At 50.4% G+C, this 25,406-nt stretch overlaps 2 protein-coding genes across 11 annotated transcripts in view; one reads left to right on the top strand and one right to left on the bottom strand.

Moving 5' to 3' along the window:
- The window catches only part of ENTREP2 (endosomal transmembrane epsin interactor 2), a 104,107-nt gene extending 81,831 nt beyond the window's left edge, over positions 1-22,276 (top strand). For 2 of the 5 annotated variants that reach the window (XM_077318351.1, XM_077318348.1), the window contains 8 exons: positions 4,925-5,032; positions 8,508-8,668; positions 9,195-9,330; positions 10,273-10,389; positions 12,443-12,518; positions 13,397-13,987; positions 14,532-14,860; positions 22,076-22,276. In XM_077318351.1, coding sequence (XP_077174466.1) covers positions 4,925-5,032; positions 8,508-8,668; positions 9,195-9,330; positions 10,273-10,389; positions 12,443-12,518; positions 13,397-13,987; positions 14,532-14,860; positions 22,076-22,261 — 1,704 coding nt within the window. In that variant the 3' untranslated portion in view covers positions 22,262-22,276. Of the gene's footprint in view, positions 1-4,924; positions 5,033-8,507; positions 8,669-9,194; positions 9,331-10,272; positions 10,390-12,442; positions 12,519-13,396; positions 13,988-14,531; positions 14,861-15,075; positions 21,217-22,075 lie in introns of those variants that run through there. The other 3 variants (XR_013227508.1, XM_077318350.1, XM_077318349.1) reach the window with 3 other exon arrangements.
- A 469-nt stretch (positions 22,277-22,745) lies between these two features.
- The window catches only part of APBA2 (amyloid beta precursor protein binding family A member 2), a 48,613-nt gene continuing 45,952 nt past the window's right edge, over positions 22,746-25,406 (bottom strand). For 5 of the 6 annotated variants that reach the window (XM_077318344.1, XM_077318343.1, XM_077318347.1 and 2 more), the window contains one exon: positions 22,746-24,473. In XM_077318344.1, coding sequence (XP_077174459.1) covers positions 24,402-24,473 — 72 coding nt within the window. In that variant the 3' untranslated portion in view covers positions 22,746-24,401. The remainder of the gene's footprint in view (positions 24,474-25,406) is intronic. The other variant, XR_013227506.1, reaches the window with a different exon arrangement.

The raw sequence follows: 25,406 nt of genomic DNA, 5'->3' as shown, positions 1-25,406 counted from the left end.
GAGGCTCTGCCCCTGAGCCAGGGTCCCAGATCAAGGCCTTTCCCATCCCCTCCTGCCTGGTCGTTTAACAGGAGATGCCGGGGATTGAACCTGGGACCTTCTGCCTGCCAAGCAGAGGCTCTGCCCCTGAGCCAGGGTCCCAGATCAAGGCCTTCCCCATCCCCTCCTGCCTGGTCCTTTAACTGGAGATGCCGGGGATTGAACCTGGGACCTCCTGCCTGCCAAGCAGAGGCTCTGCCCCTGAGCCAGGGTCCCAGATCAAGGCCTTCCCCATCCCCTCCTGCCTGGTCCTTTAACTGGAGATGCCGGGGATTGAACCTGGGACCTCCTGCCTGCCAAGCAGAGGCTCTGCCCCTGAGCCAGGGTCCCAGATCAAGGCCTTCCCCATCCCCTCCTGCCTGGTCCTTTAACTGGAGATGCCGGGGATTGAACCTGGGACCTCCTGCCTGCCAAGCAGAGGCTCTGCCCCTGAGCCAGGGTCCCAGATCAAGGCCTTCCCCATCCCCTCCTGCCTGGTCCTTTAACTGGAGATGCCGGGGATTGAACCTGGGACCTCCTGCCTGCCAAGCAGAGGCTCTGCCCCTGAGCCAGGGTCCCAGATCAAGGCCTTCCCCATCCCCTCCTGCCTGGTCCTTTTTGCTGGAGATGCCTGGGACTGAACCGGGGACCTTCTACATGCTGAGCAGATGCTCTGCCACTGAGCCATGGGCCTCCCAGCTTGTGGTTTGGGAAATGCAGCATTTCAGCTCCTTTTGGTGGTTGGATATCTCTTGCCTCCCGCTGTTAGTTTGCCAGTTAGCATTCAGGGAGGGGGGCTATTAGCCCCCAGGGCCATGTGCTCCCTTTTACACCGGGGCGTTTGGCAATTAGCTTCTTTCTTCATTTTAGGGGGATCTTAATTTTTTAAGAGCCCCAACGGTTTCCTGCAATTTGGCGGCTGTGTCCTCTAAGCCCTTGATGGGCTCCCAGCCGGGAACGGCCATTTGTGTTCTCATAACTGCCTGCGTGATATTTTGCTCACAGCTTGCTTAGTGTTTATTTTATTTGCTTGATGTTTCTTGAAACTCTTCAACACAGAAGAAGACTTTGTGGTCAGAACAGCCCCAGCCCAAGCGTTTTCTGGTTCACATTTACTATTTATTCCTCTACCACAGGGGTAGTCAACCTGTGGTCCTCCAGATGCTCATGGACTACAATGTAAACTGACCTGAGCCTCAGGGGAGGGCGGTATATAAATACAATGAATGAATGAATGAATGAATGAATGAATGAATGAATGAATGAATGAATGAATGAATGAATGAATGAATGAGGACTGGGAGTGATGGGTTCAAATTATGGGAAAGCAGGTTCCCCTTAAATATCAGGAACCATTTTTTGATGGAGAGGGCGGTTCGTAGATGGAATCAGCTGCCTTGGAGGGTGGTGGAGTCTCCTTTGTTGAATGTTTTTAGGAGGAGGTTGGAGGAGCCCCTGTGAAGAAGTTGTGGTTTTTAAGACCCGAGAAGGCGGGGGGCTGGGCTGGATGGCCCTGGGTGGTCTCTTCCCACTCTGTGTGGGCCTGATTCTGATTCAGCCATTTCCTCCTGGGGAACGGATCTTGGTCATCTCGAGCTGAATTCTATCAGCGGGAGATCTGCAACCCTGTGGATGTGCAGACTGCAGAGTTCAGATTTTTCTCGGCCCTGTGTTATTTGGGGGCTTCGCTTGTGTCAGAGGCGCAAAGGTCTGTGTCCCTTTTAAGCAAATACTAATCCAGGCTGCCCTGCATAAACGGAGCACGCTTTGTCTCTGTCCCTCTGGCTTTGAGGAACAAAGGCCTGTACTTGATTCAGAGCACTTGAAAAATAGATGGATGTTAATTAAAGCCTGTAGAAGCAGAAGGGAGAGAGAGAGAGAGAGAAAAAGAGAGGGGTTGTTGATGGCTTTCATTTCCCAAACATTTCTTGTACTACTTAACTTCAGCGAGGGCACTATTTAATTGGGCACCGCAGCCATTAAAAAAGAATCGGGGTGCTGCTCTGCCTGCCAAGCTCCAATATTTGGCCCACGTAATTTGGAGCACTTCTTTATAATTACACTTCCAGGGGGCACACGCGAGAACAAACAGGAAACAAATGGGAAACACAAGGTGGGGGGAAGAAACAAAACACCCTTTTGGTGATTGAGGCTGGAAAGTCAGCCTGGTCCTTGTAACTGGATGTGCTGGGGATTGAACCGGGTCCCAGATCAAGGCCTCTCCCATCCCCTCCTGCCTGGTCCTTTAACTGGAGATGCCGGGGATTGAACCTGGGACCTCCTGCAGGCCAAGCAGAGGCTCTGCCCCTGAGCCAGGGTCCCAGATCAAGGCCTTCCCCATCCCCTCCTGCCTGGTCCTTTAACTGGAGATGCCGGGGATTGAACCTGGGACCTCCTGCAGGCCAAGCAGAGGCTCTGCCCCTGAGCCAGGGTCCCAGATCAAGGCCTTCCCCATCCCCTCCTGCCTGGTCCTTTAACTGGAGATGCCGGGGATTGAACCTGGGACCTCCTGCAGGCCAAGCAGAGACTCTGCCCCTGAGCCAGGGTCCCAGATCAAGGCCTTTCCCATACCCTCCTGCCTGGTCCTTGAACTGGAGATGCCGGGGATTGAACCTGGGACCTCCTGCAGGCCAAGCAGAGACTCTGCCCCTGAGCCAGGGTCCCAGATCAAGGCCTTTCCCATACCCTCCTGCCTGGTCCTTGAACTGGAGATGCCGGGGATTGAACCTGGGACCTCCTGCAGGCCAAGCAGAGGCTCTGCCCCTGAGCCAGGGTCCCAGATCAAGGCCTTTCCCATACCCTCCTGCCTGGTCCTTGAACTGGAGATGCCGGGGATTGAACCTGGGACCTCCTGCAGGCCAAGCAGAGACTCTGCCCCTGAGCCAGGGTCCCAGATCAAGGCCTTTCCCATCCCCTCCTTTCAATTGGAGATGCCGGGGATTGAACCTGGGACCTCCTGCCTGCCAAGCAGAGGCTCTGCCACGGAGGCAGTGTAGATCTTTTTCTTCTTCCTTAATTTCCTGAAGAGCTTCCCTGCCTTGGAGCTCAGGTGCCCTCCCGCTCTGGCCCCTCCTCCCAGCTCTCCTGTCGCCTCCTAATTGATCTGTTCCTCCTCCGTGTGGGTTGAGGAGGCAGGGAGGCCAAGCCTGGCTCCAGTCAAGCGGCAGGGACCCACTGACCCATTTTCTGGACTCCGCCCGCTTCTTGGAGGTTGGCAGCCTGCCACGTGCAGATGCCATCTGCTTGGAGAGCGTGCATCCAACCGAAAGAGTCCAGTTTTTCTCTTTGCCCAGGCTGAGCCGACAAGGCAGCTGTGTCTTTGCAGGCTGCCGCCGCATGGACATGGCCGGTGGCTGGACGGAACCAGAATCGTGGTCTTCTTTTAGACAAAGGCTCCAATTCTGATGCCTGTAAGCGCACTATTTAGAGGAACGAGTTCAGAAAAACCTCCTTTCCCGATTGCAGAGTTATTGTGTTATCCCCCACTGGAAGGGAAGGATTGTGTAGAATTTGGATTTTTTTTTTTAAGGGGGTGGGGGTGCACAAGGGTCTGTCAACCGATTAATGAAGTTTTAGTTGATTAATCAAAGGCTCTCCTACCAATTAGCGGGTTGATTATATTTAAATACATTAGCACCTTAATCGACCCGTTATTTCGGTGCCTTTTGGAGATAAGGAGTGCAGGGCTGGATAACAGTGTATCAGCTGCCAGTCCCCTTGTAAAGTCAGGTTTGCAGTTTGGGGAGTGTCGCTCGGCACAGCAGTCCCCATAGAAAACCAGGTGGCTGGCCCATCAGCTGCATCAGTTCCTGGACTGGTGAGATCTAGCCACAGTGATCCATACTGTAGTTCCATTTTAGATGGACTACTGCAGTGTGCCCTTCTTGGGGCTACTCTTGAAGACTGTACGGAAGTTGCAGCTAGCGCAGAATTCTGTCACTAGAATGGTGGCTGGGACCAGCTGCCAGGAGCAGGTGACCCTGATACTGCAGCAATGACACAGGTTCCCAATCTGTTCCCCAACTCAATTCAGGATGCTTGGGACTGGGGTACCTTCTTCTTCTTCCTTATATACTCATGCCCCAGGGATTAACATGGCAGGGACAGGCCCTCCTGACTGTCCCACCAATCAAAAGACTCTCGTCTGGCGGGCATAGGTGCCTTTTTGGTGACAGCCCCACAACTGTGGAACAACCTCCCCACCCCCCAGGAGGTGTGTCTTATGTTCTTGTGTCTGGGGCAGTGATGCTGTCTTTTTGCTATTTGCGAGGACATCTGAAGTTCTTGTCCTGAAGGTGGGCGTCCTGATGGCCCCTGGGTTTTGGCCACTGTGTGATGCTGGATGGGGTCATCCAACCTGACTTCTCTAGTGTTTCTATGATCTAGCAGGGCTCTTCTTACGTTAATGGCCAGCATGCGGACGGTGAGTTTTCGCTCGCCTGAGAACTCTGCGGTCTCAGCTCTGAGAGAGGCGCTGTGTGTCGGACGAATTCTTCGGCTGCAAAAGTTCATTCTTGCTGCCAGGGCTCTTTGCCCCCACTTGCTCCATGGTTGCTTTCACCTCTCGTCTTCAATGAAGGGCCCCACCGAGGGACCTCCTCCTGCGTTGCTGGGACCAACTTTCGGACTCGTACAAAACAGATGCACAAGAGGAGGGGAGATCATTTAAGCCCCAGTGAACCTTTGCATGTCCACATGTGCAGCCAGAGCTGAAAAAGGGTTGCACTGGGGGAGGGGGGGGGAGGCCGGATATAATACAGACCCAGATCAAGGAGATAACAGCTTGACTATGCTTATTACCCGCTCAGCCGGAAAGCACCATTGTCCCCTCGGTCTGTTTTGCTGTGATAAGCAGTGACTTTCTGCCTCTTCTCCCTTCTCTCTGCCCCCCCCCTTTTCTGCCCAGGACTTGCTGTTTACCGTGTGCGCCCTCAATATCATCTCCACAATTGTGTGTGCCCTGGCCACGGCGATGTGCTGCATGCAGATGGTCTCCTCGGACGTCCTGCAAATGGTGAGTGGAGCCCAAATGAGCATCGGTAATTATGCCTCGGTCTCCTTTTGCCTCTGTGGATCGGGGCCGTATATACCAGGCAACCGGGTTTGCCCAAGGCTGGAGTCTCGGCTTCCTCTTATTCGTCTGGCCAATTTTATATATTTTTATGTATTTCACACATGAAGGCAAAGACCACAGCAGGAAGCACAACAAAAAGCAAACCATCCCAAGAGCTCCCCTGCAGTACGGAGACGAGGCCATGGGGTCAGGGCATTGTTCCAGCCAGTAAAGAGAACGCACATGTACAAAAATGAGCCTACATAAACCAAAAAAAAAAAGGGGGGGGGAAGGAAAGGAAAAGGGGAAAGGGGCTCCCATCAAAATTGGCCACCTTTTTACACAATTTCATTACACTGATTTCTGAAGGATTACATCCGCCAGTATAACTATTCACCGCCTTAGTCAACACTTTCAGAGAAGGCTCTCCATCCAATTGAAGGGCTTTCTCAATGAGCTGTTTTCTGACTGTGAACCTCCCTCCCTAGCTGAGAGTCCCGTTTTCAGTGTTTCAGGAAGCCACCCAAGGTTCTGCTGTTCAGCCTTCCAACTGAGGTTTGTTTTCTGGCCGTCTTGCTGTCCGTTTCTGTAACTGACTTCAAACCCAAGTCTCCCCCGCAAAGGGAGAAAATCTGCTAATTGCTTGCTGTGCCGTGTTTATTCTCGGCCTTCCTCTCCTGGGGTAGAGATTTCCTTGAAAGCTGTTGTGTATTAAATAATTTGATCACTGTAAGCTGCTTTCCAGGGTCTCCTGGAACCACAGAGTAAGGTTTAAATAAATGAAGCCAAAGCACAGATTGTAGGAAAGGACATTAGAATCCTATGTCTTCAGTCTCCTGTTACCATATGGCTCCACAGAGGAACCGTTGTCCAAATGTGGAGGCTGGGAAGGCCTGTGGTCCCACGTGCGTATGGGCTGTCTGGGTCTGATCTTGGTCAGGGCCTAACTGGGAAAGCCCCACTGGTTTATGTAGACCAGAGGTCCCCATACTTTGGGAGCCTGTGAGCCCCTTTGGAATTCAAACCCAAAATGGCTGCCCCAGGAGGTGGAGCCAGGCACAAAATGGCTGCCCCAGGAGGTGGAGCCAGCCCCAAAATGGTTGCCTCAGCCTACCATTGTTCACACAGTGAAGGTACTTGCACTGTGGTGGAAGCTGCCACTAGAACAACACTTTAAAAAATCAAATTGCAGTGGCCAATCGAAAGCCTTGCTGGGCGAAATCCCCACCTGACTCCACCCACTTTCTAAAAACACTTGGGTGGGGGGTGCCAGGAGGGGTGCTGGTGGGTGGGCATTGGGGGCCCCTGATAATTCAGATCTGCCCCTCTGAATCAGCCATGCCTTCCGCAGGCCAGGATTTCACCCCCGATGTCCAGATGTGTCCGTTGTTGCCGAGTGGGTGACTCTTCCTCGTCACCCTTCCCAATCCTTTCCCTTGTGGCTTTTTTCCGCCTGTGCCTCCTTCCGTTCCTTAGCAACCCGGAGCTTCCGCCAATTCTGTCTCCCGAGTTTTCTGAGTCACCTTCTGTCTTCCTGATTTGCAGGCTTAGTCAGCCCCAACAGGGCTGATGCATTTTCTCTCTCCCCCCCCCCCCACCTCTCCTCCCCACCGTTTAAAAAGAAAATCCTTAAATCATCAGCGGTGTTTCAGATGTGACCAGGGGCTGGTGGTTTCAGCACCCTGCAGAAGTGGAGGTGCGGGCCGGCTGGAAATTACTCTCTCCCGCTGTTGCCTCACCTTCAGTTTCTGAAATTGGAAGAGGATTAGTTTAAGTTTACTCTGGGAGCCTGGAGGAGAAAGGGGGGGGGGACACATATCGGTTCTTGCTTCCTTCTGACAGAGCTTTCGCTCCTCAAGGGCGCTGCGGAACAGAGGGGCCTGAAATGAATTTTCGGCTTGGTAGGAATTTCGCAAGAGAGAGTATGGATTATTATAATCACTGGATTGGGATGGGACCCCCAAGGGTCATCTAGTCCAGTCCTACCCCCTGCAAAATGCAGGAAATTCACAGGTACCTCCACACCAGACACTCCCCAGTAACCCGCTTCATGTCGCACGGTATATATTTTCAACGTCGAAATAGAGTGCCTTGGTGCACAATATTTGCTAGGAATTTAATTTCACAGAACTGGGAAGAGAAATTCAAGAGCTGCCTGCGGGGGGTAGAAGTTTTTCTTGTCTCCTGCTTGATCTTACAGTAGATTTCCTTCCAAACAGTGCTGTGTAATTTTTCCAGAAGGAAGGTAACAGTGACCTCAAACCGCCTGTAAAAAAATCCAGTGCTTTTGCCTCCGTGTGATTTAAGGTTTCTGTGTCAGTGGCCAGGAGCTGTGTGATAAGGAGACAGTCAGCACAGACTGAACTGGAAATGCCAGCAAGATGGGGAATGCACTCAGATAGACCTTGGGGCCATGTTCTCTGGAGGACCACAGAAAAAAAATTAAGCCAAGTGAGCACATTGCAAGATAACGGGAAACAAGCACATTGCAAGATAAATGTTCTGGAGGAGGTTTTTTTGGCCAATTGGCTTTAATTTGCCTGGGTCAGGTATCAAGAGAGACATGCAGAGATTAACGAGACAGTTGTTTCTTCAGCAAGTGAACTAATTATTTACACTTATCCACGTCGTCTTTAATTAAAGCGATTTACATCTTGCCTTTCGGTTTCCAGCTAGATGGTATGCAAAGATGAAATTAATAAATGTGTAGGATTTTTGCTGGGGGACACGGCAGCCCCCACACACGGCAGCCCACTCAGTTCCTCAAAGCAAAGAGGAGAGTGGACACCCTGCCTTGATGTATCTCACTTTCCTAATTCCGAGGTTGCCTTATCAGTTGGTTGAGGCACTGTAGCTCGATTGTCCAAAAACATTCTCGCGTTCCTTGCTTATCTTTGTAATCAGAGGTATGGCATGCAGACTTTGCTCATTTTTGGTGCACGTGTGTGTTTCAAGTGCCATCAAGTCACCTCTGACTTGAATGAACCCTATAAATTAGCGTTCTCCAAAAGGTCCTATCATTAACTGTCTCGTTCAGGGGCTGGCAAACTGAGGGTTGTGCCTTACTTGACTGAGACAGTGCATTTCCTGTTGCTCCTTCCTCATTTCCTGGAGCCTTGCACTTTTCCTAGCATTATTGTCTTTTCCAGTGAGTCTTGTTTTCTTATAACGTGATTGAACTGGGAACGCTTTCAAAGCACTTCGGAGATGTTGCTGCAGTAACCCCAGAATAGTGAGATGACAACTCACCCTGGAACAGATATAGCTTTAGTTTTTCTTAATTTTTAACCGGTGTGATCCCAAAAATAACTTTTCCTCTTTTGTCTTTCATCTTACGGCCAGTACTCGTTCGTCTGCAGTTTGGAAGCTGTCCAGAACCCACCAGGGAATGCTCCTGACCCATCCATGATCTCTCTTTCTCCTTTCTGTTACCCAGTTCATGCCCCAGAGACTGCAGCCCACCAACACCAACTGCATGACGTCCCACGGAGCGATCCTGCACCAGACCCTGGATTTTGACGAGTTTATCCCTCCGATCCCGCCTCCCCCCTACTATCCACCTGAGTACACCTGCACTCCCATGATAGAAGCACAAAGGTGATTTTTTAAAAACCTGCCCATTCTTGCTGGCATGTCAGGTTGGAATAAAAGAATGGTAATTTAACGTCTCCCAGTCTCCCCAGGATAAGAGCTGTGGATGACCCACACATGACCCCCTTGGTCTCTGTTGGCGCCCATAAGTCCCCTCTGCTGGATTTTGCATCGCTGTTGTTCCTTTCAGAGTTCCTTTTGTGCAATTTTTGCGCTCTCTGTGGGCAATTGATGTGCAAAGAACGTTTCAAGATTTGCATTCGGTTTTGACCCGGGAGGGGGGAAATGTCACGAGCAAACGGAGAGCAGTGCAAAAACAAAATCTTGTGGGCTGACACCGAAATCCAAATGGGGAGCATTCAGACTGAACCCTCAAGCCAACAGAAATTGAGCTTTACCCAGTTTTTAAGGACAGCAGAATGTTAACTGCATAATTGCTGAGAATCGAATGTGTTGCGTTTTGTTCTGATAAATTTGTTATTGGAGGCTTTATGGATTCCCACTCATCGTGGCCTCGTTATGACTTTTTTAGGGGGCTCCACCTGGACTTCCCTCACTCGCCGTTCAGCACTTTGTACGAGGTGGCCATTAACAGTCCCGGGATGGTCTACCCAGCGGAGCTGCCCCCTCCGTACGAAGCCGTAATTGGACAAGCACCCGCTCACCAGGTTTGGAAGACTCTCAAGTCAGCTCGAACCGAGAAGTTCTGACAGTGGACGTAATGAATTTATGCATCTTGTTCTGAGCCCATAACCTGTTTCGAACCTTAACAATTTCAGCCTTGCCTCTGAAGAAAACCTCAGCGAGAAAATCACATTTCTCTCCTCCAGAGCTCGGATTTCTCATATTTCTGACGGAGAGGCTGATTCTGTGAAGGTTCAAGGGGGTGGCAGGTGACAGGGGATGAGTGAGAGGGTTGGGAGTGTCCTGCATAGTGCAGGGGGCTGGACTAGATGACCCAGGAGGTCCCTTCCAATTCTATGATTCTATGAAGGAGAGGAATGAAGCACCTTAAAGGCAAAGCACACCTTGTTTGCTATGTGCATCTTTTTTTCTAAATCAAAAGCCTTGACCTGTGAGCCATTTGGCTTAGCAGCCAGACTGCCAGGTTGGGCCTGTGTCCCAACCTCTGCTTTACCATGGCTCTCGTGTTGCTCTCAGCTGAACTTAACATGCAAGTCTGATGTGAGGATGAAATCAGGAGAAATGCGCTCTGAGCAGTTTTGGGAGAGGGAAAGAGGGAGGCCCACTATTGCGATGGAGGGGGGAGACCAGCATGGGCAGAACTGAAATCTGTGGTAGGCACGGACTTGTTTCCCTTGACAGCATCCCTCAATATGGATGCATTTCATTCTTACACCTTTGGAGTCAGGGTTCGACTAGGCTGGAGGCCAAGAATTCTGCATTTAGAGCTCCAAATCTTTGGGGGGGTTTTGTTAAGAGAGGGGGATCAGGCCCCATGCGTGTGTGAAGCATTTTCATGGAGACTCTGGGGGGAGTGCAGCATTCAGAGTGTTGCACGAGGGCATGGGGGACCCGGATTCAAATCCCCAATCTGCCATGGTGACCTCAAGCCAGCCGCTCTCCCTTGGCCTCCATCTACCTCACAGGGTTGTTGTGAAGATAAAACAGGGACTGTGGAAACCGTCCTGCACTCCTTGGAGGGAAGGAAAGTTTTAAAGACGTGCTTAATGGATAGCTCAGAGGAACTGAAGGGGAAGTTCAAGGTGAATTTTTTTTTCACTGGCTTTGGGGGACTGAGAGACGAAACTGGTATTACCACTTGGAAAGAGGCATTTGTTAAAATTAAGGAACGCATAAGCTCTGAGCATTGTGGCCTTTCTTCGGATAGATAGTTTCCAGCTGGTTGCCTTTTGTTGGTCTTTCCTCATTGATATCTTGGGGCTTTAACCAATAAATCTGCATTCTTCAGGATCCTGTGTTATGCTTGGGCAGCTGCTGGCATAATTGCGTTTTTCGTAAAGGTCAGCCGCAAAGTCAGAGGAGTTTGGGCTGCTGCTGGAGGGGAAGGGAAGGCCCAGCCAGTGGAAACGGAGCCCTCGGGGGTTATCAAAGCCTTAGCAGGAAAGTGGAGCAAAAAAATGGGGCAGGAAAAACAATAGGTGAAACGCCATCTCCCGGCAAAGGTGTGATTCGAACCTGGGACTTCAGCCGCAGCCCAGTCTCTTAACTGCTAAATTCTGTTAGCTTTCCCTCACGTAGAACTACAATTCCCGGCTTTCCCTGGGGGGCGATGGAGGAACCATTGACCCACTTACTTCTTCAAACACTTTTCGTGTTCTCCCCCTTTTAAATGGCACAGTCTTTTGAGCTGCAGCAGAATCCTCCCCCCCCCCCGCCCCTTTGGCCTTTTAGCTCTCCCCGCATTCAAGGGCTGCCTTTTCATCTTCTCCGCTTTGTCTTTTTCTCCCCGAGCTTAATCATATCTGGGCATGAAAAGAGAGCCGTCTCTGCTCCTTGTTCCCTTTCCGCTGAAATATATGTTCCAATCCCAGGAGCCGTGTAATGTCAAAGCTTAACAGCTTCGGAGTGAGGGGACCTCACATTTCATTGGGCAAAAGACCCCGTGCAAATTAAACTTGGGGCTGAGGGAGGGCGGGGGGGGGGAGGTTGCTGAGTGATGGGATATTAATTCTGGGTTCTGTCACCCATTGTAATGATCTCTCGGTGGGCCCGTGGGTGCCCCCGGACAGAAATAATGGCTTCTGCTCAGGAAGTGCAAAAATCCTTTGACCCACCCTAATGCATATTTCTTGGTGTGTGTGTGTGTGTGTGTGTGTGTGTGATGGGGACGGCATTGATTTCTCAGGAAGACACCCCCCCCCCCCCCGTTTTTAAGGAGGTCTTAAAAATACCGCTCAATCACTGTCGGCAATCAGAGCTGGAAAGTTGATGGACAAATTTGCAGTGCTTTCTGTCGACTGGACTTCACTTGCTGCGGAATGAAGCCGCGGAATTCCGAGAGGGCAGGAGGGCAGACTGTACCACTTGGTAATTTGGGGGAGGGCGGAAATTCTCTCTTCTGAAAATTTGAGGCCTCCAGCTTGAAAACCAGCACTGCAAGAATTAAGCCGGGATTTGTCCCTGATGCTCTAGGAATAGATCTTCGCATCTTGTTGGGGTTTCGCTTTGTGCGAGAGATCCTATAGAAGTAGGGTATCAGTTACGATGCAGTGGCAGCCCTTCTTCCGCTGTTTTAAAGTGGTACAGTCCAAGCAGGGTGCAGTGGTCAACCCTGCTTAGCTTCCGAGGTCTCATGAGATCAGAATAGGCTGGGCCATACAGAATCCTTATGCTGGAGTTGTGGGGTACATGCTGCAGTTGAGCTGTTATTAGCAATTTCCTGCATTCTAGACAACCCGCTCTGCACTGTACAAGTTAGCAAGAACCTTCAGCAGTGGGATTAACTGATTTTATCCTACCTTCTCCCCCAAAGCAGCATTTCACCCATTTTATCGGCTCTGCAACACGGGTTTCCCCATAATCTCATTTCTCACTTGTAAATTCCTGTTCCTTCAGGGTTCCCCACCACACAAACTATTCCGCAGTCCTTTTGCACCCTCTAGTGGCCAATTCGAGATTGCAGCATTTTCCATGCAGCATTAAAACCTGCAGATCTAAATTGCTGGTTTTTATTCTAGACATGCACCGGCATAATATTGAATTGACTGCGACTTGACTTCTGCCTGCAAGAGTTCAGCTCACTGTTGGCGACCAAGGACGTGCGACAAACGGGCATGTCTGTTTTCTGATCCACAGGTCACAGCCCTGGAGCTGCAGGCTGCAGAGTCTGGGCTGGGCGAGAGGAACTCCCCGGCTCCTTTCGGCACTCCAGGTAATTGCCACCTGCCTGGCCCCGGGATAAGTGAGTGTGCTTGGTGGGTGCATAGACGGAGTGGATGGCATTGGATCCTGCGTGTATCCTGCTTCCAGCCTGCCCCTGTGCTGCCAGATTTCAGTTGAGGGACCCGTCAAGCAAAGCAGTGTTGTGCCTCATTTCCCTGCATGCAAAGCAGAGCCTGGCTTCCATAGCTGCTTAGCATGAAAGGGGGATGCTTGAAATTCCCACCAAAATGTTTATCGTCTGAAAAGGGGATGTGCTTAAAGGGTGGTAGGCCACTTCCTGTGACTCCTTTGTTTTGGGATGGGGTCTGTACAAAATGCCAGAAAGCCTCTCTGACCCGAACGGAAGTATCCACAGTTCTCTGTTGTGGGGGGGAAAGGGAGAAAACCGGTGCTCTCTGTCTGGGGGTACCACTAGGATTTTTAACCGAGGACGTCAAAGTGGAAACCGTGATCCCGAGCAACTGGGACGGGCTTTTTTGGCAGCATTACAGCTCGCTCTGACCAGGACAGTTGAGGCCAGCCAGACCTGGTCAGATTTTGGAAGCCAAGCAGGGTCAGCCCCAGTCAGTATTTGGGTGGGAGACCCCCAAGGAAGGCCAGGGTTTCAACGCAGAGGCAGGAAAGGGCCAACCACCCGGGTCCATCTCTTGCTTTGAAAAGCAAAGCTGTGAATTCACGGCCCCTTCAATCATCGCAGATCCCCGTTATTCACTTGCCCCAGCGGAATAAATAAACCTCCATCTTTAGCTGTGACTCTAGTCTTCTTGGTTTCGCTCTTGGGCGTTCTGCAAAACATTAAGGACCGCGGGAATCTTGCTCCAAGCGACCAGTCCTGCCTGCCATTTCTGACCACGCTTCCTTTCCTAGCATCCGTGGCCGGCGTGCCCCAGATGGCCTCTGAAGCTCTGGATGTCCCTGCTTGCAGCTGCTCATTGGAGGATCTTGCTTCGCTTGAAGTCCAGGAGTCTCTGCTTTCTGCGGACTTACCTTCCTTCGGCACGACCCACAAGGGAGCCACCGAGCGGAGCTGCTCCAGTTTGGACTACAGCACCCCCTGCAGCTTGCACAGGACTAATTCGCAGGGCTCCCCCGAGGAGGACCTCGGTGTCCGCAGCCAAACCTCTGGGGGACGGCCTCGCGGTCAGGAACACGACACCTGCCCTCGCAGCCGATCTTCGGACTGCTCCTCGGAGAATTTTGCCGCCCCTGGGAGAGACCCCCGCGGCGTGGCTTGGGTGTGTAAAGCCAGCCCTCTGCTCAAGCCGCGGAAAATGTGCTGCGGGGTCTTCGGCCAGCCGGCGGCCTCACAGACTTACCGCCCACGCTGTTCAGTGCCTGCCCACGCTTTGCCCCACAGCTGCCCAGAGAGAACGTCCCAACTGTGCGGCAGGAAAGGGAGGGTTTCCAAGATTGTCCGGTCGACAAGTGACCCTCTGTCATGTTCATCTACCTTAGAAGGTATTTGCCATGTGTGTGTGTAGGATGTGTGTGTGTGTGTGTGTGTGTGTGTGCTAGGTCTTTGCAGATGTACAGATGTCTTGGCCTCTGTGCAGATCGAGACTTAAGTATTTTCACATAAATAACAGTCATTCCCCCTTGTTGCCAAAGACAGAATTGTAAAGTTGGGGGGGACATCCGGGGTCATCTAGTCCAACCCCCTGCAGAATGCAGGAGGTTCACAACCACCGGCCCCCCTATAGTGACCCCAGTCAGGGCAGGTGGGCAGGTAGTTCATAAGCCATAGGTCAGACGAATGTCGCTTTAAACAAGGAACCCCAAACCTGCATGCATATGCGCGAGAAAAGCACCAGTAGCCACGAAACAAAATGACGCACCAAAAGTAGGGGGGGGGGAAGTCCATTGCCCTGTTATCTTTTCCGTAAACGACTGACCCAGATACTGTTTGTGCTTTGCTTGCATTCAACTTCGCTCTGGTTGTTAAAGCTGCATTTCTCCTCCCCTCCCTCCTGCCTCCCTCCTGCCTCCCTCCCTTCGTTTCTAGTTCCCGTTTCTAGTCCTCATGTGGCTGCCTCTGCTTGCCAGGACTCTGCAAACCGTTTCCTGCCTGCCGGGAAGCCGAGGTCCCTGCCGGAAGCCGACCTTCCCCAAAAGCCAAAGGCCTTAGAGACCCTCTGCAAAGAGCGGCCCCGATCCTTGGTCGACCTGCAGACCTATAAAGACACGAAGGTCCTTGTGGCCAAGTTTCTGGAGCACTCGAGCTGCAACCTCCCGCCCGAGGTGCGCCACGTGGTCAACAGCATCCGGTCGGTCATCAAGTCGGACGAGCGACACATGGAAGAAGCCATCTTCAGCGCCAATATCATCGACCAGGTAGGTGCCTCCCGTCTCGGGGGGCCCAGGACAGAAGAGGGGGCCGCTGTTTCAGTTCCCTCGGCTGGAGGGCTGGCAGTCTTCTGCAGCTCAAGGTGGGTGCAACGGCCCGGCCAGGTGTGGGGGTCAGGTGATGGCGAATCTCACGGCTCTTCCAAGTTGCTAAGGAAAGGTGAGAGATACGAATGTACGTGTTTAATTTTTCTGGTTTGCAGGCCGCTCCTCACTTGGACGTCTCGGGACGATGTACGTAGAACCAAGAAAACAGAACGTCCTTTAAGCTACTTGTAAGAGTTGAGAACAGAACAGGACAGAATGATCGCTTCAGTTTGTAACTTAGGAACAAGGGCAGCTGCAGTGACGCAGGAGGAGGAGACCGTGAGGCTGTAGGACGCCCCCATTGTCGGTGTGCAGCCAAAAACCTGGCAAAGGGGCTCTGTTTTGGAACTGTTTCAGTTCCGGCAGGGTCTTGATCTAGCTGGGGCCACAGTCGAAAAGGCCCAGGCTTCTGTTGAGGTCAGGCCAGCTTTCTTTAGGGCCAGAGATCTCCAGTCTGTTATAGTGGACAGAGTATACCACTCTTTGGAGGGGGGGGGAGTGTGGGCAAGAAGACAGTCCTTGAGGAATGCAGGGCCTGGACCGCACTTGGCCTTGAAGGTGAGAGCCAGGACCTTAAACCCGATCCGGTACTCAGCTGGTAGCCAGAGCAGCTGTTGGGGGATTGGGGTAATGTGGGTTCTCCATGGGGTCCAGGTAAGGATGTAAGCAGCTGCATTTTGGACCAGATGGGATTTTCTCCTCTCAGGAGTCTGCAGCATTGCTGAGACCTGGATGAGCCACGGGAATTTGTTAATCCCTGAACTTCTAAGGGGGTAAAAGGGAAAGGCGACTGGAGTTCCCTCCTGGTCACGTACGGCTTCCCCCTGGATCCAGGCCAAGTGAAACCCTCAAGCCCTTGGAGATCTGCAGCTTCATACGCCAGTAAAACCAACAAGAAGTGTCTTCTGTCATTGTTTTTGCACTCTATTGTTCTCTGGTGTTGCTGCAGTTTCATGAAACAATGGGTTTTTTTTGACAGCCGTGGAAGAGTTTCCTGAATGGGTGGGAGTTAATGCTGGAGATTGAACCTGGGGTCTTCTGCCTGCCAAGCAGAGGCTGTGCCCCTGAGCCAGGGTCCCGGATCAAGGCCTTGCCCATCCCCTCCTGCCTGGTCCTTTAACTGGAGATGCCGGGGATTGAACCTGGGACCTTCTGCCTGCCAAGCAGAGGCTCTGCCCCTGAGCCAGGGTCCCAGATCAAGGCCTTTCCCATCCCCTCCTGCCTGGTCCTTTAACTGGAGATGCCGGGGATTGAACCTGGGACCTCCTGCCTGCCAAGCAGAGGCTCTGTCCCTGAGCCAGGGTCCCAGATCAAGGCCTTTCCCATCCCCTCCTGCCTGGTCCTTTAACTGGAGATGCCGGGGATTGAACCTGGGACCTCCTGCCTGCCAAGCAGAGGCTCTGCCCCTGAGCCAGGGTCCCAGATCAAGGCCTTCCCCATCCCCTCCTGCCTGGTCCTTTAACTGGAGATGCCGGGGATTGAACCTGGGACCTTCTGCATGCCAAGCAGAGGCTCTGCCCCTGAGCCAGGGTCCCAGATCAAGGCCTTCCCCATCCCCTCCTGGCTGGTCCTTTAACTGGAGATGCCGGGGATTGAACCTGGGACCTTCTGCAGGCCAAGCAGAGGCTCTGCCCCTGAGCCAGGGTCCCAGATCAAGGCCTTCCCCATCCCCTCCTGCCTGGTCCTTTAACTGGAGATGCCGGGGATTGAACCTGGGACCTTCTGCCTGCCAAGCAGAGGCTCTGCCCCTGAGCCAGGGACCCAGCTCTGTTGTTAAAAATAAATAAAAACGAATCCTTCAACACCACTGTGGACGTTGCCATGTGACAGATTTCTCGGCGTCATGGTTGGAAGGCTAAAGTCCCTCTCCACTAGCGTCCTGCCCAGGCACATTGAGGCCCTCCAAGCCTGCATTATCACAGCAGATCTCTCCTTGTGTGTAGAGCTGAGCTATTCCTCCCTTTTGGGGTTGTAGGAGTGGGGAAGAGATCTCTTGACCACCAGGTCAGCAAGCTAAACTTCTTCCCTTCCATCCCAGTCTTGGGCCCAAACCGGACACCAAGAAGCCCCCTTTCTTTGGATTGGGCAGGCAGCACCGGGGTCATCCCAAGCAGCCAAGGGTGGTCTACAGAGAGGGTTGGGGCAGGAATCCCAGGATCCAGGTGGGAGCTTTGGCCCTTCTGCTGGTCTTGCAGACCTCCAGGCCACACTTTTAAAAATTGTACTTCTCTCTGTGACCCCTGCCAGAGCCTAAGACAGGACAGTGACTTCGGCTGTAGATCAGCCATCCTGATTTCCCAGGTGGGTCCCAAATGTGCTGGGTGCCTAGCTAAAAAAAGGAAAAAGGTAGGAAGGAGAATTTGAGCACGGGAAAAGCACCTCAGGAGAAGAAGAAGAAGAGTTGGTTCTTCTAGGCTGCTTTTCTCTACCCGAAGGAGGCTCAAAGCGGCTCCAATCGCCTTCCCTTCCTCTCCCCACAATAGACACCCTGTGAGGGAGGGGAGGCTGAGAAAGCCCTGGTATTACTGAAGAAGAGGTGGTTCAGGGTCTGAGGCCGAAGGTTTTTCAGAGTCAGCTTGGTGTAGTGGTTAAGAGCGGTGGCTTCTAATCTGTAGAACCGGGTTTGATTCCCTGCTGCTCCACATGCAGCCAGCTGGGTGACTTTGGGCTAGGCGCAGTCCTGTTAGAGCTGTTCTCACAGAGCAGTTCTCTCAGAGCTCTCTCATCCCAATCTGCCTCACAGGGTGTCTTTTGTGGGAAGAGGAAGGGAAGGCGATTGTAAACCACTTTGAGACACGTTCGGGAAGTAAAAAGCAGGGCACCAAAAACCAGCTCTTCTTCTTTAGACTGGAATTACGGGGTTGACAGAACCCTTCTCATGGCTATTCAGTGGGGGGGGGTCTGCTCCTTGCCATTCCCCCCAGGAAGTTGTGTTCACAGTGGCCTGTGATGCAGCAGGGAAAGAAATTCTTGCACATGGAAAGATATGCAACCACAAAACATTTCACCTTTGCAGCAAAGCAACTGAAGTGTTTAAAACAATTTTCAGTTCCATCTTCAGCACAAAAGGAGACAGCAGCCAAGAAACTGGGGGCCAGGGCTGGGATTGCAGTGGGAGACTCCAGCCTTGGTGGGCTACGCAGGGGGGCTCCAGGGACAACCTGCAGGCCGCAGGCCACAAATTCCACCCACAAACTGCACAGTACCAGCTTTGAAGAGTTCAGGGTCTGCTGGAAATCACACAACCTCCAAAGAGCCACTGGGGCTGCATTCATTGGATCCTGGGTCAACCATCTTCATCGAGCTGCAGTGATCACATGAACATCAAGCTGTCCCTTTGTTAATTTGGGGGAGTACAGGATATGACCACAGTGACCTAAAGCAACCTGTTTAATAATTGAGAATTTAGGGAAATGACCTGTGTGTGTGTGGTGGGAGGCTATGGCTCTTCAGATGTCTATGGACTACAATTCCCATGAGCCCCTTTACAGCACATGGTATACAATTCCCATGAGCCCTTGCCAGCACATGCACTACAATTCCCATGAGCCTCTGCCAGCAAGTGAACTACAATTCACATAAGCCCTTGCCAGCCCAATTCCCATGAGCCTCTGCCAGCATGTGGACTACAATTCCCATGAGCCCTTGCCAGCAGATGGACTACAACTCTCATGAGCCCTTGCCAGCACAATTCCCATGAGCCCCTGCCAGTACATGGACTACAATTCCCATGAGCCCCTGCCAACACATGAGCTGAAGTAACCCCTGTGTCCTTATATAACCCCTCTAATTGGCAATTGAAAGTTGACCTATAGTAACCCCAATGACCTGAAGTAACCCCTGTGTCCTCATAAGACCTTTCAAACTGGGAAATTTTGAAAAATGACCTATAGTAACCCCAATGACCTGAAGTAACCCCTGTGTCCTCATATGACCCCAAACTTTCTGAAAATTTTGAAAATTGACCTATAGTAACCCCAATGACCTGAAGTAACCTCTCCAGCAATTATGGAGATTGGAAACACCTGAAATCAATCAGGCTTCATAGAATGTGGCTCAGAGAACTGAGAGATGGCATTTTGTATTCCTCTTTTCCCCATGCTTCAAACAGCCCATATTGGAGGGCTCAGACAGTGCCCTATATGTCCCCAGACTGAAGACCCCATAACTCAGACCCCATACACTCTGTTCTTGTGTCAGGGGCTCATGGGAATTGTAGTCCATGTACATCTGGACTGGACTGCTGACCTATATTAAGCCCCATGCCCCGATATAACCCCTGTGTCCTCATAGGACCTCTGTAACTTGAACAATTAAGAATTTGACCTATAGTAACCCCAATGACCTGAAGTAACCCCTGTGTCCTCATAAGACCTTTCAAACTGGAAAATTTTGAAAAATGACCTATAGTAACCCCAACGACCTGAAGTAACCCCTGTGTCCTCATATGACCCCGAACTTTCTGAAAATTTTGAAAATTGACCTATAGTAACCCCAATGACCTGAAGTAACCTCTCCAGCAATTATGGAGATTGGAAACACCTGAAATCAATCAGGCTTCATAGAATGTGGCTCAGAGAGCTGAGAGATGGCATTTTGTATTCCTCTTTTCCCCATGCTTCAAACAGCCCATATTGGAGGGTTCAGACAGTGCCCTATATGTCCCCAGACTGAAGACCCCATAACTCAGACCCCATACACTCTGTTCTTGTGTCAGGGGCTCATGGGAATTGTAGTCCATGTACATCTGGACTGTACTGCTGACCTATATTAAGCCCCATGCCCTGATATAACCCCTGTGTCCTCATAGGACCTCTGTAACTTGAACAATTAAGAATTTGACCTATAGTAACCCCAATGACCTGAAGTAACCCCTGTGTCCTCATAAGACCTTTCAAACTGGAAAATTTTGAAAAATGACCTATAGTAACCCCAACGACCTGAAGTAACCCCTGTGTCCTCATATGACCCCAAACTTTCTGAAAATTTTGAAAATTGACCTATAGTAACCCCAATGACCTGAAGTAACCTCTCCAGCAATTATGGAGATTGGAAACACCTGAAATCAATCAGGCTTCATAGAATGTGGCTCAGAGAGCTGAGAGATGGCATTTTGTATTCCTCTTTTCCCCATGCTTCAAACAGCCCATATTGGAGGGTTCAGACAGTGCCCTATATGTCCCCAGACTGAAGACCCCATAACTCAGACCCCATACACTCTGTGCTTGTGTCAGGGGCTCATGGGAATTGTAGTCCATGTACATCTGGACTGTACTGCTGACCTATATTAAGCCCCATGCCCTGATATAACCCCTGTGTCCTCATAGGACCTCTGTAACTTGAACAATTAAGAATTTGACCTATAGTAACCCCAATGACCTGAAGTAACCCCTGTGTCCTCATAAGACCTTTCAAACTGGAAAATTTTGAAAAATGACCTATAGTAACCCCAATGACCTGAAGTAACCCCTGTGTCCTCATATGACCCCAAACTTTCTGAAAATTTTGAAAATTGACCTATAGTAACCCCAGTGACCTGAAGTAACCTCTCCAGCAATTATGGAGATTGGAAACACCTGAAATCAATCAGGCTTCATAGAATGTGGCTCAGGGAGCTGAGAGATGGCATTTTGTATTCCTCTTTTCCCCATGCTTCAAACAGCCCATATTGGAGGGTTCAGACAGTGCCCTATATGTCCCCAGACTGAAGACCCCATAACTCAGACCCCATACACTCTGTTCTTGTGTCAGGGGCTCATGGGAATTGTAGTCCATGTACATCTGGACTGGACTGCTGACCTATATTAAGCCCCATGCCCTGATATAACCCCTGTGTCCTCATAGGACCTCTGTAACTTGAACAATTAAGAATTTGACCTATAGTAACCCCAATGACCTGAAGTAACCCCTGTGTCCTCATAAGACCTTTCAAACTGGAAAATTTTGAAAAATGACCTATAGTAACCTCAACGACCTGAAGTAACCCCTGTGTCCTCATATGACCCCGTACTTTCTGAAAATTTTGAAAATTGACCTATAGTAACCCCAATGACCTGAAGTAACCTCTCCAGCAATTATGGAGATTGGAAACACCTGAAATCAATCAGGCTTCATAGAATGTGGCTCAGAGAACTGAGAGATGGCATTTTGTATTCCTCTTTTTCCCCATTCTTCAAACAGCCCATGTTGGAGGGTTCAGAGGCTGTCCAGTATGTTTCCAGGCTGAAGAGTTCATAACTTGGACCCTATACACTTGTGTATGTACACTTATATTTAAAGAGGACTTGGCTTGGGTGAGATGCCTGCCCTTCAACCCCCAGACCCTCTATCTCCACTGGGCTTGAACTTGTGCTAGATATTCTCTGGTTGGATATGGGAAATGATGGTGTGCATGTTTTAAAATGTGGTTTTGGCAACAGCTCTGGCAACAGAGTCTCTTCAGTGTGTGACTGAAGCTCAGCTCTGCAGCAGCCATGGTATGGTAGGCCCCACCTCTTGCCAGCATCCGTTTTATAAATGCAACAAACAAAAACTGGGGTACACAGTCAATGGAAAGATACCGGGGGGGAAAGGGAGCTGTGTAATCGTGATTCTGAAACCATAGTAAATAATGCTTCCAAAAGTTCAAAAGCGGAATTTATAAAGTATCATAAAGACAACCATAATAACCAAACAATATTGTAAATTTATGCGTAACAATTCAACACGTGTGATACAAAAAAAAAAAGAATTCAGGCAACAATTCAACAGGTGAGTCCCAAATGAACTCCAAACAAGCATCCAGTAGTAATAACAGAAGTAATATTAGATATTTCCTCAAGGGAATGACAAACAAGCTGACTTTGAATAATTCTCCAAAAAATGAACACTCTTACATCAGTGGTTCTTTCCCAAGCTGTACATGATCCAGGGAAGGAAGTTGTTATTTACTAACGTTTCAGAGTCACAATTACACACATCTGTTTTTTTTTTCTAGCGGCTGTTTTAATGCTGCACCCCTCAAATGTGCCTGCAAGCTCATAAAGCTAGAAGACTCCCAATATAAAGGAAGGCTTGGAATATTTTGTGTGCCGAGACTAGTTTTTCCTTCTCTCCCTCTTCTGCCTCTTTCCCCAGGTGATCACGAGCTCCCAGCAAAATGTGGACCCCTCACGCAAGCGGCCGCAGGAAGACCTCCACCTCCAGAGCTGTGGAGCGTTGAGTTCCCCCGTGGCCTTCATTCGTCGGGCCCAGATCCGGCACAGTTTAGAGCGGGGCAGGCCGCACAGTTTAATTGGAGTCTGCCGGGAGACCATCCTTTGACAGTGACCCAGAAGCCCCCTCCCTGTGAGGAATACAAACTCTAGCAAAAGCAGGCGACTCATGGAGAACTGCTGAAAAGAGATGACCTCGAAACAGGCAAGTCTGGTACATCCTGACACTGTCTAGTTTGGGATCTTGCTTTTCAGAGGCTGACGGCCCTCCCCGTTACATGAATGCAGTCAACTCACACACCCCTTTTCCGGCAAAAAAAAAGAGCAGTTTATTGTTTAAGCCTCCTATGAAATCTGTTTTGCCCCGTCCCGTCATACTAAGGAACTGGCTTCTCTAAGGTCTGACTTGGAGAAGAGAAGCTGAACTTTTGGTACAACTTCACAGTTGTATCGGATTCGCTGTACCTCAACAAGAAAAAGTGTTTCCACTGATTATGAACAGTGTTTTCGTAATAATAAATTTTTAAAAATTATTTCTGGATGGCCTGTTTCTCCAGAATTGATTGATTTATATTTTTTTGGTGGTGTATGTCTTTGTAAGGAGTTCTGTCTCGTTTACGGTGTTTGTGGGGTTCTCTTCACGTGGGTCGTGGCGAACTTTCTGGCCTCCTTTTAAAGTTTCGTAAACTGGCCAAGCTGCTGAAAGGAAAACCAGTTAGAATACGGATCGCCTAAGCCAGTACAATAAGGACAAAGTGAAACGTGACACTGAAAATAATATACTGAGTTTGGTGCAGAAACAGCAGCCAAAGGAGAAGAGATGTGTTGCATCAGAGCCCGTTCAGGAGTTGTACGGTAAGTGCTGGAGCTCACCTGGGAAGCAGACCCTGCCGTCCACCTGCACGTACGTTCACTCTGTTTCCTAAGTCTGTAGTTAATACAGCCCTGTCCTCTGAAGTTATCTCAGGGGCTGCGTTTTGCATGGAGATGTTTACAAGGGACTGCAGGGAATGTTTCGGGAGGGCAGCCGTGCTCATCTGTAGCACAAGAGCAAGATTTGAGGCCAGCAGTATCTTGAGAGACCAACAAGGCAATTGGGGTATAATCTTTTGGGAGTCAAAAGTTCCCTTTATCCTTGTGAGACAGTTTCCGAAAACAGCCGTCCCTGTTGGCCTCTTAAGATACTGCGAGATACGAGTCCCTTCGCACCACAGAGATGTACAAGGTTTCCAGGGTATGAGTTTTCAAGAGGCAAAGTTCCCTTCCTCAGATACAAACTGTTGAGTCTTGAAAGCTTCTACCCCAAAAATCTCATTGTTTTCCAACGTGCTACTGGAATTGAGATTATCTAAGGCAGAGGTAGTCAACCTGTGGTCCTCCAGATGTCCATGGACTGCAATTCCCATGAGCCCCTGCCAGCAATTGCAGGGAATTGTAGTCCATGGACATCTGGAGGACCACAGGTTGACTACCCCTGATCTAAGGGACAGTGAGGTATTCCGTGCCTCTGCTAGCTTTCTCCAAGTTCCCTTGAGAGGCCGGCTACAAGGAGACCGATCTGACAAAGAGAACTTTTACGGTTGAAAGCTTGTACCTCCCAAAAACCTTCCTAACAATGCTGATGGGAGAATTAACACACAGCAGCCTCAACGGGGGCGTTCAATGTTCAGAATGTGGCGAGTCTTTTTATTGTCGCAAAACTTCTCTCTCTTTTGTTTTGTACCCAACTTCCCTTGTTTCACAGTACAGTCACATCTCATATAAACACATTACACTGGTCAAGAACAACAGGAGCTTTCCCCCTTCTATGAAGATCAAACACTTGGTCATCCACCCCCACCCTCCTGGAATTGCATACATTCATGGTCACCCTCCCCTTCCCCTCCCCCCTTCCCCAAGGAAAGCCTTAATTCGCCTCCCCTTGTCGGGATAGATAGCCGTAAGGACAATCCGAGGGGGACTGCGATCTCTGCAGGGCGTCGGGTCCTACGTCCGGAAGCTTCTATGATGAAGGGTGGTTGGTGTTGGCGGCGAAATACCTTGACGGAGTGGCCATCGCCCACGGGAATGGCTTCACCATTTGGCAACGGAAGTGTTATAAACCAGAAAGACATACAGAAGCGGCAGCCGTCATGCTCCCGGAGTACGGAGGAGCCGGTTCCAACCCCTTCCTGTGCCCTACCGAAGACAAACCTCTCCCTCCGGAGGGAGGGCTGCCGCAGTTCCTCTTGCGAGAGACGGCCCTCGCGTCAGATGTACAGCGGGGTCTCCTGGCCGGTGAGCAGCCGGAACATGGCGGCAGGCATGGTCTTCATGTGGATCTGGGGGGGAAACGAGAGTGAGCTGCGGAAGCAACAACAGAAAAGCTGAGGAGGCAGGTAGACGGACGGACGGGCAAACGGCAGATAGACACAGACAGACAGACGATATACAGACAGACGATAGATGGACAGACAGACAGATAATAGACAGCTTACAGATAGAGATATGCAGACGGAAAGACAGACAACAGACAGCTAATAGTGATAGATATAGACAGATACCCAGCTGATAGACATACTGATATAGATAGACAGACAGATGATATAGATAGACAATAGATAGAAAGCTAGACATTTGGATAGACAGAGAGCTGATACAGACAATAGACAGACAGACAGAGCTAGCTAGATAGGCAGCTGGTTAGACAATAGATAGAGAGACACAGACAACTGATAGATAGACACACAGACAATAGATAGACAGGCAGCTAGATAGACAGACGACATGATAGATAGATAGATAGATAGATAGATAGATAGATAGATAGATAGATAGATAGATAGATAGATAGATAGATAGATAGATAGATAGATAGATAGATAGATAGATAGATAGATAGTGATACACAGATGGATGGACAGACAGACAATACAGGCAGACAGACGATAGAAAAACAGAGACTGCCCCTGATAGATTTATCCTCCGTGAATCTCTCCCCCCCCCCTTTGAGAGCTGCTTATTCCTGTGGCCATCACTACATCCTCTGGCCACGAATGCCACATTTGAAAAACTCTCCGTGCTGACCTGCAAGGGGATGTTCTACCTTTAGGGTTATTCTTAGGACTTCTTCTTCTCAAATGACAATTCAAGACAAGGAATGCAGAACAGAGTTCTTGCAGGCGGTGACTCAAAACACCGCCAAAGGAGACTGGTGAGTGTGTGTGTGTGAGTGTGTGTGTGTGAGTGTGTGTGTGTGTGTGTTCCTGGAGAGC

This window comes from Paroedura picta, chromosome 18, assembly GCF_049243985.1.
Source record: "Paroedura picta isolate Pp20150507F chromosome 18, Ppicta_v3.0, whole genome shotgun sequence".
Taxonomy (NCBI): Eukaryota; Metazoa; Chordata; class Lepidosauria; order Squamata; family Gekkonidae; genus Paroedura; species Paroedura picta.
This window is presented reverse-complemented; position numbering and strand designations above follow the sequence as displayed.